This window comes from Manis javanica, chromosome 4, assembly GCF_040802235.1.
Source record: "Manis javanica isolate MJ-LG chromosome 4, MJ_LKY, whole genome shotgun sequence".
Taxonomy (NCBI): domain Eukaryota; kingdom Metazoa; phylum Chordata; class Mammalia; order Pholidota; family Manidae; genus Manis; species Manis javanica.
Genome location: NC_133159.1, coordinates 30,887,550 through 30,903,132, shown reverse-complemented (window position 1 = coordinate 30,903,132; position 15,583 = coordinate 30,887,550). Strand labels below are relative to the sequence as shown.

At 40.0% G+C, this 15,583-nt stretch overlaps 1 protein-coding gene and 1 long non-coding RNA gene across 2 annotated transcripts in view; one reads left to right on the top strand and one right to left on the bottom strand.

Moving 5' to 3' along the window:
• The window catches only part of LOC140848876 (uncharacterized), a 29,449-nt gene that overhangs the window by 3,160 nt on the left and 10,706 nt on the right, over window positions 1-15,583 (top strand). The gene's annotated exons all lie outside the window — the stretch shown is intronic.
• On the bottom strand, window positions 2,445-7,313 carry TMCO2 (transmembrane and coiled-coil domains 2). The gene is given in 5 exon segments (XM_017672202.3): window positions 2,445-2,523; window positions 2,525-2,699; window positions 2,702-2,753; window positions 4,739-4,846; window positions 7,284-7,313. Coding segments are annotated over 5 exon segments (444 nt in total).

Here is a 15,583-nt window from a genome sequence, read left to right as displayed (position 1 = left end):
AGACAATACTTAGCATATTTGAAGAATAGTAAAAGGGTGTGGAAAGTGGAGAGATAAGAAGGAGGGGGAATACATATCATGCCATAATGTACAATCCTTTAGTTAAGAACTTGGCTTTTACTCAGAGTAAAATAATAAGGCATTGGGAGGTTTTGAGCAGACATGTAGCATGACCTCTGGTTACTCTATAGAGAATAGATTGAATGGGGACACAGATGGAAGCAAAGCATCCAGTTAGGAGGTCATTTCAAGAATCCAGGTGAGAAATGATGGGGGCTTGGACTAGGGTGGTAACGGTGCAGGGAGAAGTGAATTATGGGAAGTGAATAATCACTTGTTCCCCTTTGCAGAAAGATAGTGTTAACAAAGAGGCTGTTGTGTGGAGACTGAAATGGAAGCCTAAAAATAGGCTATTGTAAGGGTTTTGCCAAAGGAAAGAGACTGAATTTGGACAATAAGGATTCTCCTCCCTATAGTGGTGAACACGGGTTTGGAGTAGTTCATCTACCCCATCTAACACAAATGATAAAATAGCTCTCAAACCCTTTCCCTATCTTGCCTTGATTCTCTACTTGCCAAGCATCCAAGATCCCTTAATTGATGCCCTGGACATAAGTACTCCGATCTCAAGAATAACCCCCACTGAGAACAAATACTTGGTATCAAACTCTGACGACTGTGGTGCGAATCACACATCCTTTCTGGGGAGCTGAGAGCCAGGACTAAGGTGACCACATCAGTTTTTCCACACCGAGCATGCTAACAGGAGAAGCCAGCCTGTCTTATCTTTTGCATTTAAGCCCATTCTATCCTAGGTTTCCCACACACACTACCAAATCTGTGTTGCCCATTTAAAAACCTACAATGGTCCTTTTCCAACAATATGGTATGACCTTTAAGGCTTTTGACATCAGTCTACTCTTCTAGGCCCTTCTGACACTTTCCTTTGATTTACCTCAGAGTGGTAACCTCAGAGTGGTAACCAAGACTTGAACTATGAAGGAACACATTGAAATTTAGACAGCATGAAAAATTGAGACATTGACTTTAAAGATTCAGCCACAGTTGAAAACTTCTCACCTACACTTTTGATAATACACATTGTTGATAACGCCCATCTGTTCTGTTCACCACATATGAAATTAAAGCTGATTTGAGGATGAGGTTAGTGTGTCTTACCCTGAAGCCAAAATCCTTCATTGTAGTTTTCAAAATAGCCAGTGTTTGGCCACCCTGAGACTGTCTTTATTCTCTAGGCAAGCCATCCTCTTCCTTTAAATGGCTCTATGATGATCCCACCAATTCTGTCTGCCAAGGGACAAAACTCAGTGTCACTTCTGCAAAGTCTTTCCTGCTCCACCCTGTATTCACCAGCCAGTTTTTGCACTGAGCACACTGTACAGTAAAATCTCATCTTATGCAGGGGTTGTTTTAATGTCAGTGCACTGAACAAAACTTATGATCAGAGTTACCTTTGGAAGTCCCTTAGAAAGATGCCACTTGGGAGACTGCTATACTGTCTCCTGTTGACCAGAGTAGCCAGTTTTTCTCCAGCATGAGAATAAACTGCACACCAAACAAAATATTTCATTTAGATGTCAGTTCCAAAGTGTTTTAATGACTGTAGTCACACTGATTGCAGTGAATATGCACACACTATCAGGCTTGAGGAATCTGAGACCCACTGAGGTGACCATCTACCACCACCTCTCCAGTAGGCCACCTTTTTCATCAGGTGCTCACTTTTGAGTGGAATGGCAGATAGATGCCTCTTTCCCTTCTTCCCTCCCTGCCAAGCTGGAATTCACATAAGGCAAATTCACTGAGTTCAAGATGATATGACACCACTGTACTATAATTCCTTGTTCTGAAATTACTCATCCAGGCAGTTAGAGTGCTCCTAAAGCACTCAAGACAGATTCCCAAGATTATCATAATGCTTAGCACAGAGTGTATTAATAAAAGATGGATAAAATTAAAGTCTCCTTTATGTTCACCTCCACCCTTGCCCACCACTGGGTAATTATTGCAGGGAGACTCCTGGGCTGCATATGTACCTTTAAGCCAAAGGACAGGCCACAGCATTGCCTTTACACAGCACTTTCTTGCTGATTTTATTATATCCAACCTAGCCTCTTGGGCATGGAACTCAAGGCCACAGCCCTGGCCCCTCTCCCTTGTTTTACTTTTGCCATGGGTTCCTATTCAGCTGTTTCTCTAAGGATGCTTGTGGTTTGCAGTCTGCTGAGTGGGCACCATAATCGCAGAGACATTTTTGCCTACTACTATCGCCCACATTACCCTACCAAACAGACAGGTAAGAGGCAGGCCCTACTGAATAGAGGGTCAGTCCTTGCAGGGTAATTTCTGTATAGTGCTCGGTCTTTATTGATACACCACTGCATATGGAGGGAAACTGCTTTTCTGGTAAAGATTGGAGTCCGTCACATTTCAGATGTGGAAGTAAACCCTGATGTGGGCAAGGGACTCTAGAAGTCTGAGCAGCTGCAGTAGGGCTTAGAGGTCCCTCTTCAGGGCAAGTTTTTGGGAAATGATCATCCCCTCCAGGTCCTTCACTTTGTTTTCTATTGTCTGAAGTGTTTTCCAAATTCTCTCTTGCAGACCCAATGACAGGAAGAAATTATTGTCTTGAACTGGGAGACCACTCACTTCTGAGTTGGCCAGCAAAATCTGAAAGATTCTGAGCCATTCTTGTAAAGTTTGTAGAGTGTGATTACAAAGAAGATTATTTTCTAAAATAAAACAACAGAAGTTGAACATTACTTGTTTATTCATGTGAAATGCTTTAATTTACTATAGATGCAAAACAAAAGCTACTAATAGTAACAGAAATACAACATTCTTATGCCAAGCCCTCTGTTTAACATGTCCACACCTATTTTGTCTTTTGATCACCACAAAATGGGAGTAGTAGCAGTTCAGGATTACTATTTGCATTTAATTAATGAAGATTATAATAATAGATACCATTTACTGAAAGATTGCCACATGTAGGGCTTTCTGCTAGGAGTTTCTTTGCCTATGCATGATCTATTTTTGTAGAAAAAACAGAATTGGATAACCATTTAGATCCCTTATAGTTTGGACCCTGCTGGTTGTTCAAGGTCATATACTTGGAAATGGTAGAGTTAGAACTGGAATTCAAGAATTTTGACTTCTATGTATGTTCTCTCAGGACACAGCAGTCCAAAACACTGGATTTCCAGGTCATGGTAGAAAAACATGGAAAACATTTTTTGAAAGTACTAGAACAGATTTCTGCCAGGGTAATAAAAAAAAAAACAATCTTCTTTTAACAACTAGTACTGCTTATTGAGTACTTACTATGTGCTAAGCTTTATACATAGAACATCTCTAATCCTCACAGCAACCCTGAGGGAGCCACTATTAGCAAACCCATCTTACAGATAAAGAAACTGGGGTTTAGAGGCTAAGTGATTGCTCTCAGGTCACACAGCAAGTGGTGGAACCTCAAGGTAAGCCCCAGTCTGGCTCCAGAGCCCGTGCTGTTAACCACTGTTATACTACCCTCATTTTCTTGGCTGAGGTGTCCAGAGGGCTGCAGATTCATCTTTCTGATTGAGTTAAACATTAACCAAACAAGGATGGAAGGCAGAATCACAGATAAGAGTTCGGTTTTTGTCTTATATTCTCCTATTAGTTGATTGACATACATGTGTGTGAACATGTATACACACATATCCCTCTTGGGGATTTAGGTCAGTTGGATTATATTAATTGAGATTTTGGAGAAGAATTGAATTTAGAGTCCTAGAAACTGGGTCAAATCTCAGCTTTACTAGCTTTTACCATCTGTGTCAACTTGGTTAGGTGATAACCATATTCCCTCACCTATAAAATGGAAGTGGGAATACCTGCCCTGCCTACCATGCAGGGTTTGGGAGAGGTTAAGAGAATGAAGACAACTGATTCCTCAACAGCAGTGACATAGGACAGTATGTGAACTCTACAAAACGATCTGGTAGTAACTTCTCTCAGCATTTTACCAAGTAAACTAAATTCTACCTCCTTGTATTTCCACTGAACCACAGTGCAACTCTGTTTGTCATATGAAAATAACCTCTATCCATAGCTCATGGAATTGTTGATAATTCTCTAAGCATTTTGACTATATTGTGAATATAGTTATTATTATTGATTAAACAAATACATAAAATCCTAAGTGTTTTCATAATCTCAATTATATTCCTATTCTCTAAAAGAGCCCCTGTGTATTTGTGGAGCCCTGCTTTGTTAAAACAAGGAAATAATAAAGACGTTGTGATGACTAAGTGAATGCACATGCCTCCTGGTCAGTTGCAGAGCAACAGCACAGGAAGACGAGAAAGGCCAGCCCTGAGATTTCAGGTACTCTTGTGGTGCTGAGGCTACAGACGGTAGCCCATGTGGTGTCTGGCACGGAAGTAACATTTGAGGAGGAGTATGTGGTCAAATAAATTTGGGGACCAGGCTGCCTTCTGAGCTTATGAACTTGTTTGATCTACTTCATTATAAGACAAGCCAAAGACCACTGGGAGAAAGAGCATTTTTATGCTCAAAACCTAACTGGTGGAAGTTTCTAAGGATAACTTAGTTTTTAAGGATAACAGAGGTTCTCCCTTGCTCTTCTGCAGTCTTAAAACTGGGCGTCAGCAATACGGGAGAACTAATCAAATCTCAAAACTATTTAAATTTCTCTGTAACAAAAGAGGATAACCTGAATTGACTGAACACTTCGTTTCCATAAGGCAAATACTCCTATTCCCAACAAAAGCAGAAAGAAAATCCCCAGGACAGCTTGCTTCCCACTCACATGGTGAACTTTCTCATTCAAAACCAACCAGGCACTGGTTTCTTTTTTTTCAGTTCAGTCATACTGCTTTCTCTGATCTTTGGTAAGTCCTAGCTCTAGCACAGCACCATCCAGTAGAACTTTCTGGAATGATGGAGATGTTCTATATCTGCTCTGTTCAACATGGTTGCCAGCAGTCACTGAAAATGTGGGTAGTGTGGCTGAGGGACTGAACTTTACATTTAATTAAATTAAGTAGTCACATGTGGCTAGTGGTTACCCTCCTGGACAGTACTGATATAGAACTTTTCCAACAATCCATTGACTGGACAGCAATTATTTTCCATGACAAATGAGAAAACTGGTCAGGTGGAGATTGCAGGAATAAGATTTGTAATAATATTATTTGTAACTCCCTAAAGAGGGATTTTCTAAAGAGTGAAGAATTTATTTGGTAAATGTGGAGGGAGGTTCTTACTGGATCATTTTGTAGCATTCCTTTTTTTCATAGGTTACTATTGGTTACAAACTGTGATCTTTGGGAAGGTTTTATTGTAACCTATTTAAGCCTCATTTTGCTCATCTGTTTACAGATGAGGATTCTACCTCCTTCACAAGGCTTATATTAGGAACAAAATTGTATTATTTTCTAAGCACTTTTTAAATAGCATGTTGCACCACAACCTATTTATAACCTTCGCAAATCCTTTAGTTACTGACTAGTGCCTATCTACTGGCAAGGAAGTATGAAAATAAAAAATGTATGGTCTGTTCTCAAAAATCTTAAATGAAAAAAGTTTGCATACTGGCATATAATCTACATTGAGATCAATTACAAAGCAGGAATCCAAAAGAGGGTTTGCAATAAGAAGAGGAAAGGGGCATGATAAGGAAGACAAGTCAGTTATGACAAAGTTTTTAGAAAAATATTGTCTGATGCCATTCCAATTTGTTCATTCTGGTTGACTGGGAGACAGAACAGTAATAGGGAAGACTGGTGGAGAAGGAATACTGTTTGGTTCTTGCAGGAAGGGGAAGTATGGCAAATTGCTTGAAGCATCACACATCCAGAAAAGTGGAATTTAGAATGCTGGTCAGGGTGAAATGACATACTGATTTAGGAGTGACTGCTATTGATGTTAAACTCATACTCTGCTAGTGACTGACTGTACCCAGAATCCTTTCTAGCAAGGAATATAAATTATTCACATGAGACTTAGAATTTGACTGTAACAGGTTAAAAATAGGGCAGAAACCATTAAAAAAGAATGGTAACCAGAAACTTTGGAGAAAGATGGGGTTGTGACAACTGAATCATTACCTAAGAACTCCCCACACTAGATTAGATCACCATTACATGGCACTTGATATAATTAGTTATTTGAGCAATTTTGGATGTAACATCTGTCTTCCCTATCACAAACCCAAGGAAGACAGAGACCATGTCCATTTTGTTGACTAACATATTCCTAGTGTTGGCACATAGCATTAAACTATTTTTCAGAAAATGCAAAGTCTCCTAGAGGAATTATAACTGTTCATTCATCAAGTGCTTATTACCCTATTTGTGTACTTGAAACTAGCTGTTGAGAGGATAGGCCTTTCGGAGCACAATGGATCTGGACTCAAATTTTAGCTGTACTATTCACTAACTTTGTTACCTTGGGCAATTTACCTGAGGCTCAATATCTTCATTTGTAAAGTGGGAGTAACTTCTATCTTGCAAAGCTGTAATGAGAATTCAATAATTTGTATAAAAGAACCATGCTATACATATAGATAAGGGCAACTATTATTTGTAACTCCATTTATGACCAAATACAAGGTATTGTAAAATAATAGTATAAAGTGCTTGTTCTCAATAGCATAAGGTGCCTTATAGGGAATTCAGTCTGAAAAACTCATTTATTGTTTGACTCCCCTGTTAGACACCTGAACACCTCCAGTGATGAATTACCACTGAAGGCCCCACCTCAGTGTCACCCACCCATCCATTCAGCCAGCTAGTCATCATTCAGTCACTTCCACTCAGTAGTCGTCCACATCATGTCCTATTAGGAGCTTCTGACTTCCACATTACAACTTAGGACTTATGCAACACCTACTTTCAAGGTTCTTCATTGCTTTTCAAACAAAATCCAAAATATAGAAAATGGTTACAAGGCACTAAAATACCTAGTCCCCTCTTAGCTATCCAACCTTCTTTCCCTTTCCCTTTCTCCTCTTAACTCAAGCTATAGCAGACTTGTCAATGTCACTAACACACTGCAAAGGCTGCCTTTGCACGTAACTGGATTGTCCGCTCTGGCTAACTCCCTATTGATAACCCAGGTTTCAGTTTAATCACTGTTTCCTCAATAAGTTTTCCTTTCCTCTTTTTTGGCTTCCATCACAGAGCTGCTTTGCTGCACTTTTGTTTAATTATTTGTAGTTTTTTGTTTAATGTCTACTTTCCTTACTAGACTCTTACCTCCATGATGCAGGCAACTGACCAAGTCATGTTCAGCACTCTTGTCCTCAGGAGCTAATATGAGCTTAGTAAATATTTGGCTATAGCTTTCCAGTGCCTCCTGTCTTCTTTTCCAGACTAAAACCTGCAAAATACAGCTTGAAAGGTTTTTAGATCTCCTGACTAGCCTTGTGATCACCTTCCTCAAAGTGGGTCAGACCAAATGCAGTCTGTCACGGAATACCCTACAGGTGTAGGCCAAGCAGCTAAGAGTGGGCCACTCTTTCTAGACTTAGCTTTACATGACAGAAAGTTTTGCCCCTGAATCGCTAGTATAAAGCTAGGAGGCATTAGTCTACTATGGGAGGTGGAAGTGGGGAGGAGTGGGGATTGAGTAACTTTTCTGGCTTTTAGAAGTTGCTTTCAGTAAGAAGGACGGACTTTTTCATGGGTTACTGTCATTAACAGTATGCACCAGTTTCCCTTCTCTTTTCTTAAGTGGGGAAATGTCAATACTAGATACATGACTGGAGTTGGATCTGCATACATTGCTTTTACTTACACTTCAAACTTTCCCGCTATTCACTTTCACAAACAATAGTGAATAATTATAGAACTGTGATGTTTGGGGTACTTTAAAGGCCATCTGCAACTTTCCATCCCTTTCTTCACATTGTTTCCTTCCCTGTTACTCTTCCAGTCATAAGAGATTAGAAACTAGGCTCCATCTCTTCCCAGCTTTTATTAGCTAGGCAAGACACTTTTTTTTTTAATCTGTCAAAGGATAATGACACTACCTACTTTGTGGAGTTATGAAAATCCAATCATGTAATTTTTGTAAAGTGCTAAAAAAAACTTTAATTATGCTGAATTATCATAGCACTTGCCACTTTGTGTTATAGGTCACTTATACAAGTTTTCTGTGCCTATGAATCATCTGGAGAACTTCCTAAGTGCAAATTTTGGCCCAGAAGGTCTGGAGTGGGGCCTGCCAGTCTACATTTCTAACAAGCTCCTAGGTGATGCCCACACTGCTGGCCCACAGCCACACATTAGCAATGCTCCAGATACCCCAACCCTCACACTAAAGCTCCTGTGGGAGATGCCTTGACAAATTTGCTTTGGTATTATTACCTCCCAAAGCATTTGAAACTGCCTTTAAATATGTGTGTACTTAGCTGTTTGGTTAATGACTGTCCTCCGATGACTCTGTCCTTGGCAGTGCATCTCAGAAGTAGGCAACGTGGGACTGAGAGAGGATAGATTGGAGATGGAATCCCTAGCAAGACTAATCAAAAACCTTCTTCCCCATCCTCTTTCATACATGTGCTCATAAACATGGGCAAACATTGAAGAGAATTCTAGGTAAAAGGCAAAACTGAGTATCTGGCACTCTCATTTTCTGCCCATTATTTTAAGTGCATTCTTGAATTGAAAAAGGCTTTGAAAACAAAGTCAGTATTTCCAGGGCTGTGCCAGCATGGGGACAAACCCCAAAGAGACATCAAGTAAAAATCAAAGTACTAAAAGCTACAAAAACAGCCCTTTGATGTTCTGTATTATATAATCATACATGCTTTTAACATAACACTGCCTTCAATAAAGATCAAATAAAGTAAGCTGCTCCAACTGGAATAGTTGATTGCTAGGACCAACTATTTAGGCTTGTATGTGAAGCAAACTTTCAACTAGGTTCTGAAAAATCAGACTTTGGTTCCATAATAAATGAACTCATTTGGCTCTTCCAGAGGGTAGGAGTTTGGAGGGGTTGAATGGACTGTAATTCAGCCTTATATAAATCAGCAGCTTTCTCTTGCTCTGGGCTAAAAATCTCTGAGAAATTTAAAAAATCCCCTTGAAGGCACCACTCGTTCCTCATGCTCTCATCACAGAAATGAAACTTTCAAGATGATCACCCAACCTCCTCACTTTATAATGAAGGAACTGAAACCCACAGAATAAACTAGATCAAGATCCCAAGGAGTCAGTCAGTGGAGACTTCAGTCTCTAAGATGTTCCACTTTCTGCCATTTTCTTTCCACAGATTCTTACTGAGATTTACCTTCGGGGATCTGAACCAAGAAATTACTTGGGCTGGGGGTGATTTAGACTCTAAAGATAAAGCAGAGGCAGAAAAAAATTCCTGACAGAACAAGGTAACAATGTATACGGGTTAAGGGTCAGAGGTCTTAAAATCCTGACCACAGAGGGAGGAGCCAAGATGGCAGCGTGAATAGGGCAGCAGCAATCTCCTCCCAAAACCATATATATTTTGGAAAATACAAAAATTACAACTATTCCTAAAGGAGAGACCAGAAGATTCAGTACAACAGCCAGGCTACATCTGCACCTGCGAGAACCCAGCACCTCACCAAGGGGGTAAGATACAAGCCCAGGCCTGGAGGAACCTGAACGTGCCCCCCACCCCAGCTCCCTAGCGGGAGGATGGGAGTCGGAGCGTGGAGGGAGTGGGATCCCAGGATTGCTAAATACCCAGCCCTAGTCATCTGCACCAGGAGCACAGACACACAGTGCGTGGTGTGCTGGATACTAGGGAAACAGGACAGTAAAACCTGTGAGCGGGTTCTCACAGCCAGCGCCCCTGGGACAAAATAAAAGTGAGTGCTTTTTGACAGTCTTAGAGGGTCAGGAGACTCACAGCTGGATGGAAGCATCCCGGCGCACTCAGCGCAGCAGCTAGGAATCCAGGCCAGGGGAACTACAGATGCCCTAACCCCCTGGGCGGCAGTGCAGCTCTGAGGCCCCTCACTGCAATAAACAGCTTCCTGCCCGTTCCCCCTCCAGCACAGGCCCACCATAGCAGAGCAGCAGCCTGAGACCGGCCATGCCCACAGCAGCTGTGCAGAGCCTCCCCTGCAGCCACGCAGGTCAGACTCAGAGACCCCATCAGTGCCCAGCTGCCCAGCACAAGCTGCTAGGGGTCGCCATTCTCACAGGAGAGGAAGGCGACGAGCAAGTGGGAAGGGACATGGTTCTCAAAGCTAACACATGCACCAACTGCTCATGACTACCTCTACTGACATGAGAAGACAGAAGAATTTGATCAAGACCAGAATCACACAGACATTCCCTGAGAGGGAACCTGGGGAGAGAGATTTAACCAATCTTCCTGAAAAAGAATTCAAAATAAAGGTCATAACCATGCTGATGGAGCTACAGAGAAAAATCCAAGAGCTAACGGATGAAGTTGGGAGGGGAAATACAGAAATAAAACAATCTCTGGGAGGACTTAAAAGCAGAATGGATGAGCTGCAAGAAGCCATTAATGGAATAGAAATCAGAGAACAGGAATGCAGAGAAGCTGACGAAGAGATAAAAGGATCTCCAGGAATGAGAGAATATTAAGACAACTGTGTGACCAACCCAAACGGAATAATATCCACATTATAGGGGTACCAGAAGAAGAAGAGAGAGAAAAAGGGATAGAAAGCATCTTTGAAGAAATAATTGCTGAAATCTTCCCCAAACTGGGGGAGGAAATAGTCTCTCAAACCACGAAAGCCCACAGATCTCCCAACACAAGGGGCCCAAGGAGGACAACACCAAGACATATAATAATTAAAATGGCAAAGATCAAAGACAAAGACAGAGTATTAAAGGCAGCTAGAGAGAGAAAAAGGTCACCTACAAAGGAAAACCTATCAGACTATCATCAGACTTCTCAACAGAAACCTTACAGGCCAGAAGAGAATGGCATGATATATTTAATGTAATGAAACAGAAGGGCCATGAACCAAGAGTACTGTATCCAGCACAATTATCATTTACATATGAAGGAGGGATAAAACCATTCCCAGACAAACAAAAGTTGAGGGAATTTACCTCCCACAAACCACCTCTACAGGATATTTTAAAGGACTGCTCTAGATGTAAGCACGCCTAAGGCTAAATATATGTCACCAGAGAAAATAAAATCATACCAAAGAATGCAGACCAACCAAATACTAACTAAAGGCAAAAAATAAAATCAACTAGTCACAAAAGCAGTCAAAGGAAACAGAGAAGAGTACAGATTAAAACACCTAACATATAAAGAATGGAGGAGGAAAAAGGAGTGAGAGAAATAAAGAATCATCAGACTGTGTTTATAATACCTTAATAAGCAAGTTAAGTTAGACGATTAGATAGTAAAGATGCTACCCTTGAACCTTTGGTAACCCCGAATCTAAAGCCTACAATTGCAATAAGTACATATCTTTCAATAATCATCCTAAATGTAAATGGACTGAATGCAGCAATCAAAAGATACAGAGTAAAAGAATGGATAAAAAAGCAAGACCCATCTGCATGCTGCTTACAAGAGAGTCAACTCAAACCCAAAGACACACACAGACTAAAAGTCAAGGGATAGAAAAAGATATTTCATGCAAACAACAAGGAGAAAAAAGCAGGTTTTGCAGTACTAGTATCAGACAAAATAGATTTCAAAACAAAGAAAGTAACAAGAGATAAAGAAGGACATTACGTAATGATAAAGGGCTCAGTCCAAAAAAGAGGATATAACCATTATAAACATAAATGCACCCAATACAGGAGCACCAACATATGTGAAACAAATACTAACAGAATTAAAGGAGGAAATAGAATGCAATGCATTCATTTTAGGAGACTTCAACACACCACTCACTCCAAAGGACAGATCCACCAGACAGAAAATAAGTAAGGACACAGAGGCACTGAACAACACACTAGAACAGATGGACCTAATAGACATCTACAGAACTCTACACCCAAAAGCAGCAGGATACACATTCTTCTCAAGTGCACATGAAACATTCTCCAGAATAGACCACATACTAGGCCACAAAAAGAGCCTCAGTAAATTCAAAAAGATTGAAATTCTACCAACCAACTTCTCAGACCACAAAGGTATAAAACTAGAAATAAATTGTACAAAGAAAGCAAAAAGGCTCACAAACACATGGAAGCTTAACAACATACTCCTAAAATAATCAATGGATCAATGACCAAATTAAAATAGAGATCAAGCAATATATGGAAACAAATGACAACAACACAAAGCCCCAACTTTTGTGGGACGCAGCAAAAGCAGTTTTAAAGAGGAAAGTATATAGCAATCCAGGCATATTTAAAGAAGGAAGAACAATCCCAAATGAATAGTCTAAAGTCACAGATATTGAAATTGGAAAACAAAGAACAAATGAGGCCTAAAGTTAGCAGAAGGAGGGACATAATAAAGATCAGAGAAGAAATAAATAAAATTGAGAAGAATAAAAAAAAAGGAAAATATCAATGAAACCAAGAGCTGGTTCTTTGAAAAAATAAACAAAATAGATAAGCCTCTAGCCAGACTTATTAAGAGAAAAAGAGAATCAACACACATCAACAGAGTCAGAAACGAGAAAGGAAAAATCACGACGGACCCCACAGAAATACAAAGAATTACTAGAGAATACTATGAAAACCTATATGCTAACAAGCTGGAAAACCTAGAAGAAATTGACAACTTCCTAGAAAAATACAACCTTCCAAGACTGACAAAGGAAGAAACAGAAAATCTAAACAGACCAGTTACCAGCAATGAAATTGAAGTGGTAATCAAAAAACTACTCAAGAGCAAAACCCCCAGGCCAGATGGATTTACCTCGGAATTTTATCGGACACACAGAGAAGACATAATACCCATTCTCCTTAAGTTTTCCAAAAAATAGAAGAGGAGGGAATACTCCCAAACTCATTCTATGAAGCCAGCATCAATCACCCTAACACCAGAATCAGGCAAAGACCCCACCAAAAAAGAAAATTACAGACCAATATTCCTGATGAACATAGGTGCAAAAATACTCAACAAAATATTAGCAAACCGAATTCAAAAATACATCAAGAGGATCATACACCATGAACAAGTGGGATTCATCCCAGGGATGCAAGAATGGTACAACATTCCAAAATCCATCAACATCATCAACAAAAAGGACAAAAATCACGTGATCATCTCCATAGATGCTGAAAAAGCATTTGACAAAATTCAACAGCCATTCATGATAAAAACTCTCAACAAAATGGGTATAGAGAGCAAGTACCTCAACATAAAAAAGGCCATATATGATAAACCCACAGCCAACATCATACTGAACAGCAAGAGACTGAAAGCTCTTCCCCTAAGATTGGGAACAAGACAGGGATGCCCACTATCCCCACTGTTATTTAACATAGTACTGGAGGTCCTAACCATGGCAATTAGACAAAACAAAGAAATGAAAGGAATCCAGATTGGTAAAGAAGTTAAACTGTCACTATTTGCAGATGACATGATACTGTACATAAAAAATCCTAAAGACTCCACTGCAAAACTACTAGAACAAATACCTGAATTCAGCAAAGTTGCAGGATACAAAATTAATACACAGAAATCTGTGGCTTTCCTATACACTAACAATGAACAGAAAGAGAAATCAGGAAAACAATTCCATCACAATTGCATCAAAAAGAATAAAATACCTAGGAATAAACCTAACCAAGGAAGTGAAAGACCTATACACTGAAAACTACAAGACACTCTTATGAGAAATTACAGAGGACACTAACAAATGGAAACTCATCCCATGCTCTTGGCTAGGAAGAATTAATATTGTCAAAATGGCCATCCTGCCAAAAGCAATCTACAGATTCAATGCAATCCCTACCAAATTACCAACAGCATTCTTCAATGAACTGGAACAAATAATTTAAAAATTCATATGGAACCACCAAAGACCCTGAATAGCCAAAGCAATCCTGAGAAGGAAGAATAAAGTGTGGGGGATCTCGCTCCCCAACTTCAAGCTCTATTACAAAGCCACAGTAATATTTTGTACTGGCATAAGAACAGACCCACAGACCAGTGGAACAGAACAGACTCCAAACATTAACCCAAACATATGGTCAATTAATAAATGATAAAAGAGCCATGGACATACAACGGGGAAATGACAGCCTCTTCAACAGTTCGTGTTGGCAAAACTGGACAGCTACATGTAAGAGAATGAAACTGGATCATTGTCTAACCCCACATACAAAAGTAAATTTGAAATGGATCAAAGACCTGAATGTAAGTCATGAAACCATAATACTCTTGGAAAAAAACATGGGCAAAAATCTCTTGGACATAAACATGAGTGACTTCTTCATGAACATATCTCCCCGGGCAAGGGAAACAAAAGCAAAAATGAACAAGTGGGACTACATCAAACTGAAAAAGCTTCTGTACAGCAAAGGACACCACCAATAGAACAAAAAGGCATCCTATAGTATGGGATAATATATTCATAAATGACAGATCCGATAAAGGGTTGACATCCAAAATATATAAAGAGCTCACACACCTCAACAAACAAAAAGCAAATAATCCAATTAAAAAATGGGCAGAGGAGCTGAACAGACACTTCTCCAAAGAAGAAATTCAGATGGTCAACAGACACATGAAAAGATGCTCCACATCGCTAGTCATCAAAGAAATGCAAATTAAAACCACGAGATATCACCTCACACCAGTAAGGATTGCCACCATCAAAAAGACAAACAACAACAAATGTTGGCGAGGTTGTGGAGAAAGGGGAACCCTCCTACACTGCTGGTGGGAATGTAAATTAGTTCAACCATTGTGGAAAGCAGTATGGAGTTTCCTCAAAATGCTCAAAATAGACTTACCATTTGACCCAGGAATTCCACTTCTAGGAATTTACCCTAAGAATACAGCAGCCCAGTTTGAAAAAGACAGATGCACCCCTATATTTATTGCAGCACTATTTACAATAGCCAAGAAATGGAAGCAACCTAAGTGTCCATCTGTAGATGAATGGATAAAGATGTGGTACATTTACACAATGGAATATTATTCAGCCATAAGAAGAAAACAAATCCTACCATTTGCAGCAACATGGATGCAGCTAGACGGTACTATGCTCAGTGAGATAAGCCAGGTGGAGGAGGACAAGTACCAAATGATTTCACTCATATGTGGAGTATAAGAAGAAAAAACTGAAGGAACAAAACAGGAGCAGAATCACAGAACCCAAGAATGGACTAACAGTTACCAAAGGGAAAGGGACTGGGAAGGATGGGTGGCAAGGGATAAGGGGGCTGAGGGGAAGAAAGGGGACATTACGATTAGCATGTATAATGTGGGGAGAGGCACACGGAGGGCTCTGCAACACAGAAAAGACAAGTAGTGATTCTACAGCATCTTACTACACTGATGGACAGTGACTGTAACGGGGGTTGTGTGGGGGACGTGGTGAAGGGGAGAACCTATTAAACATAATGTTCTTCATGTAATTGTAGATTAATGATGCCAAAAA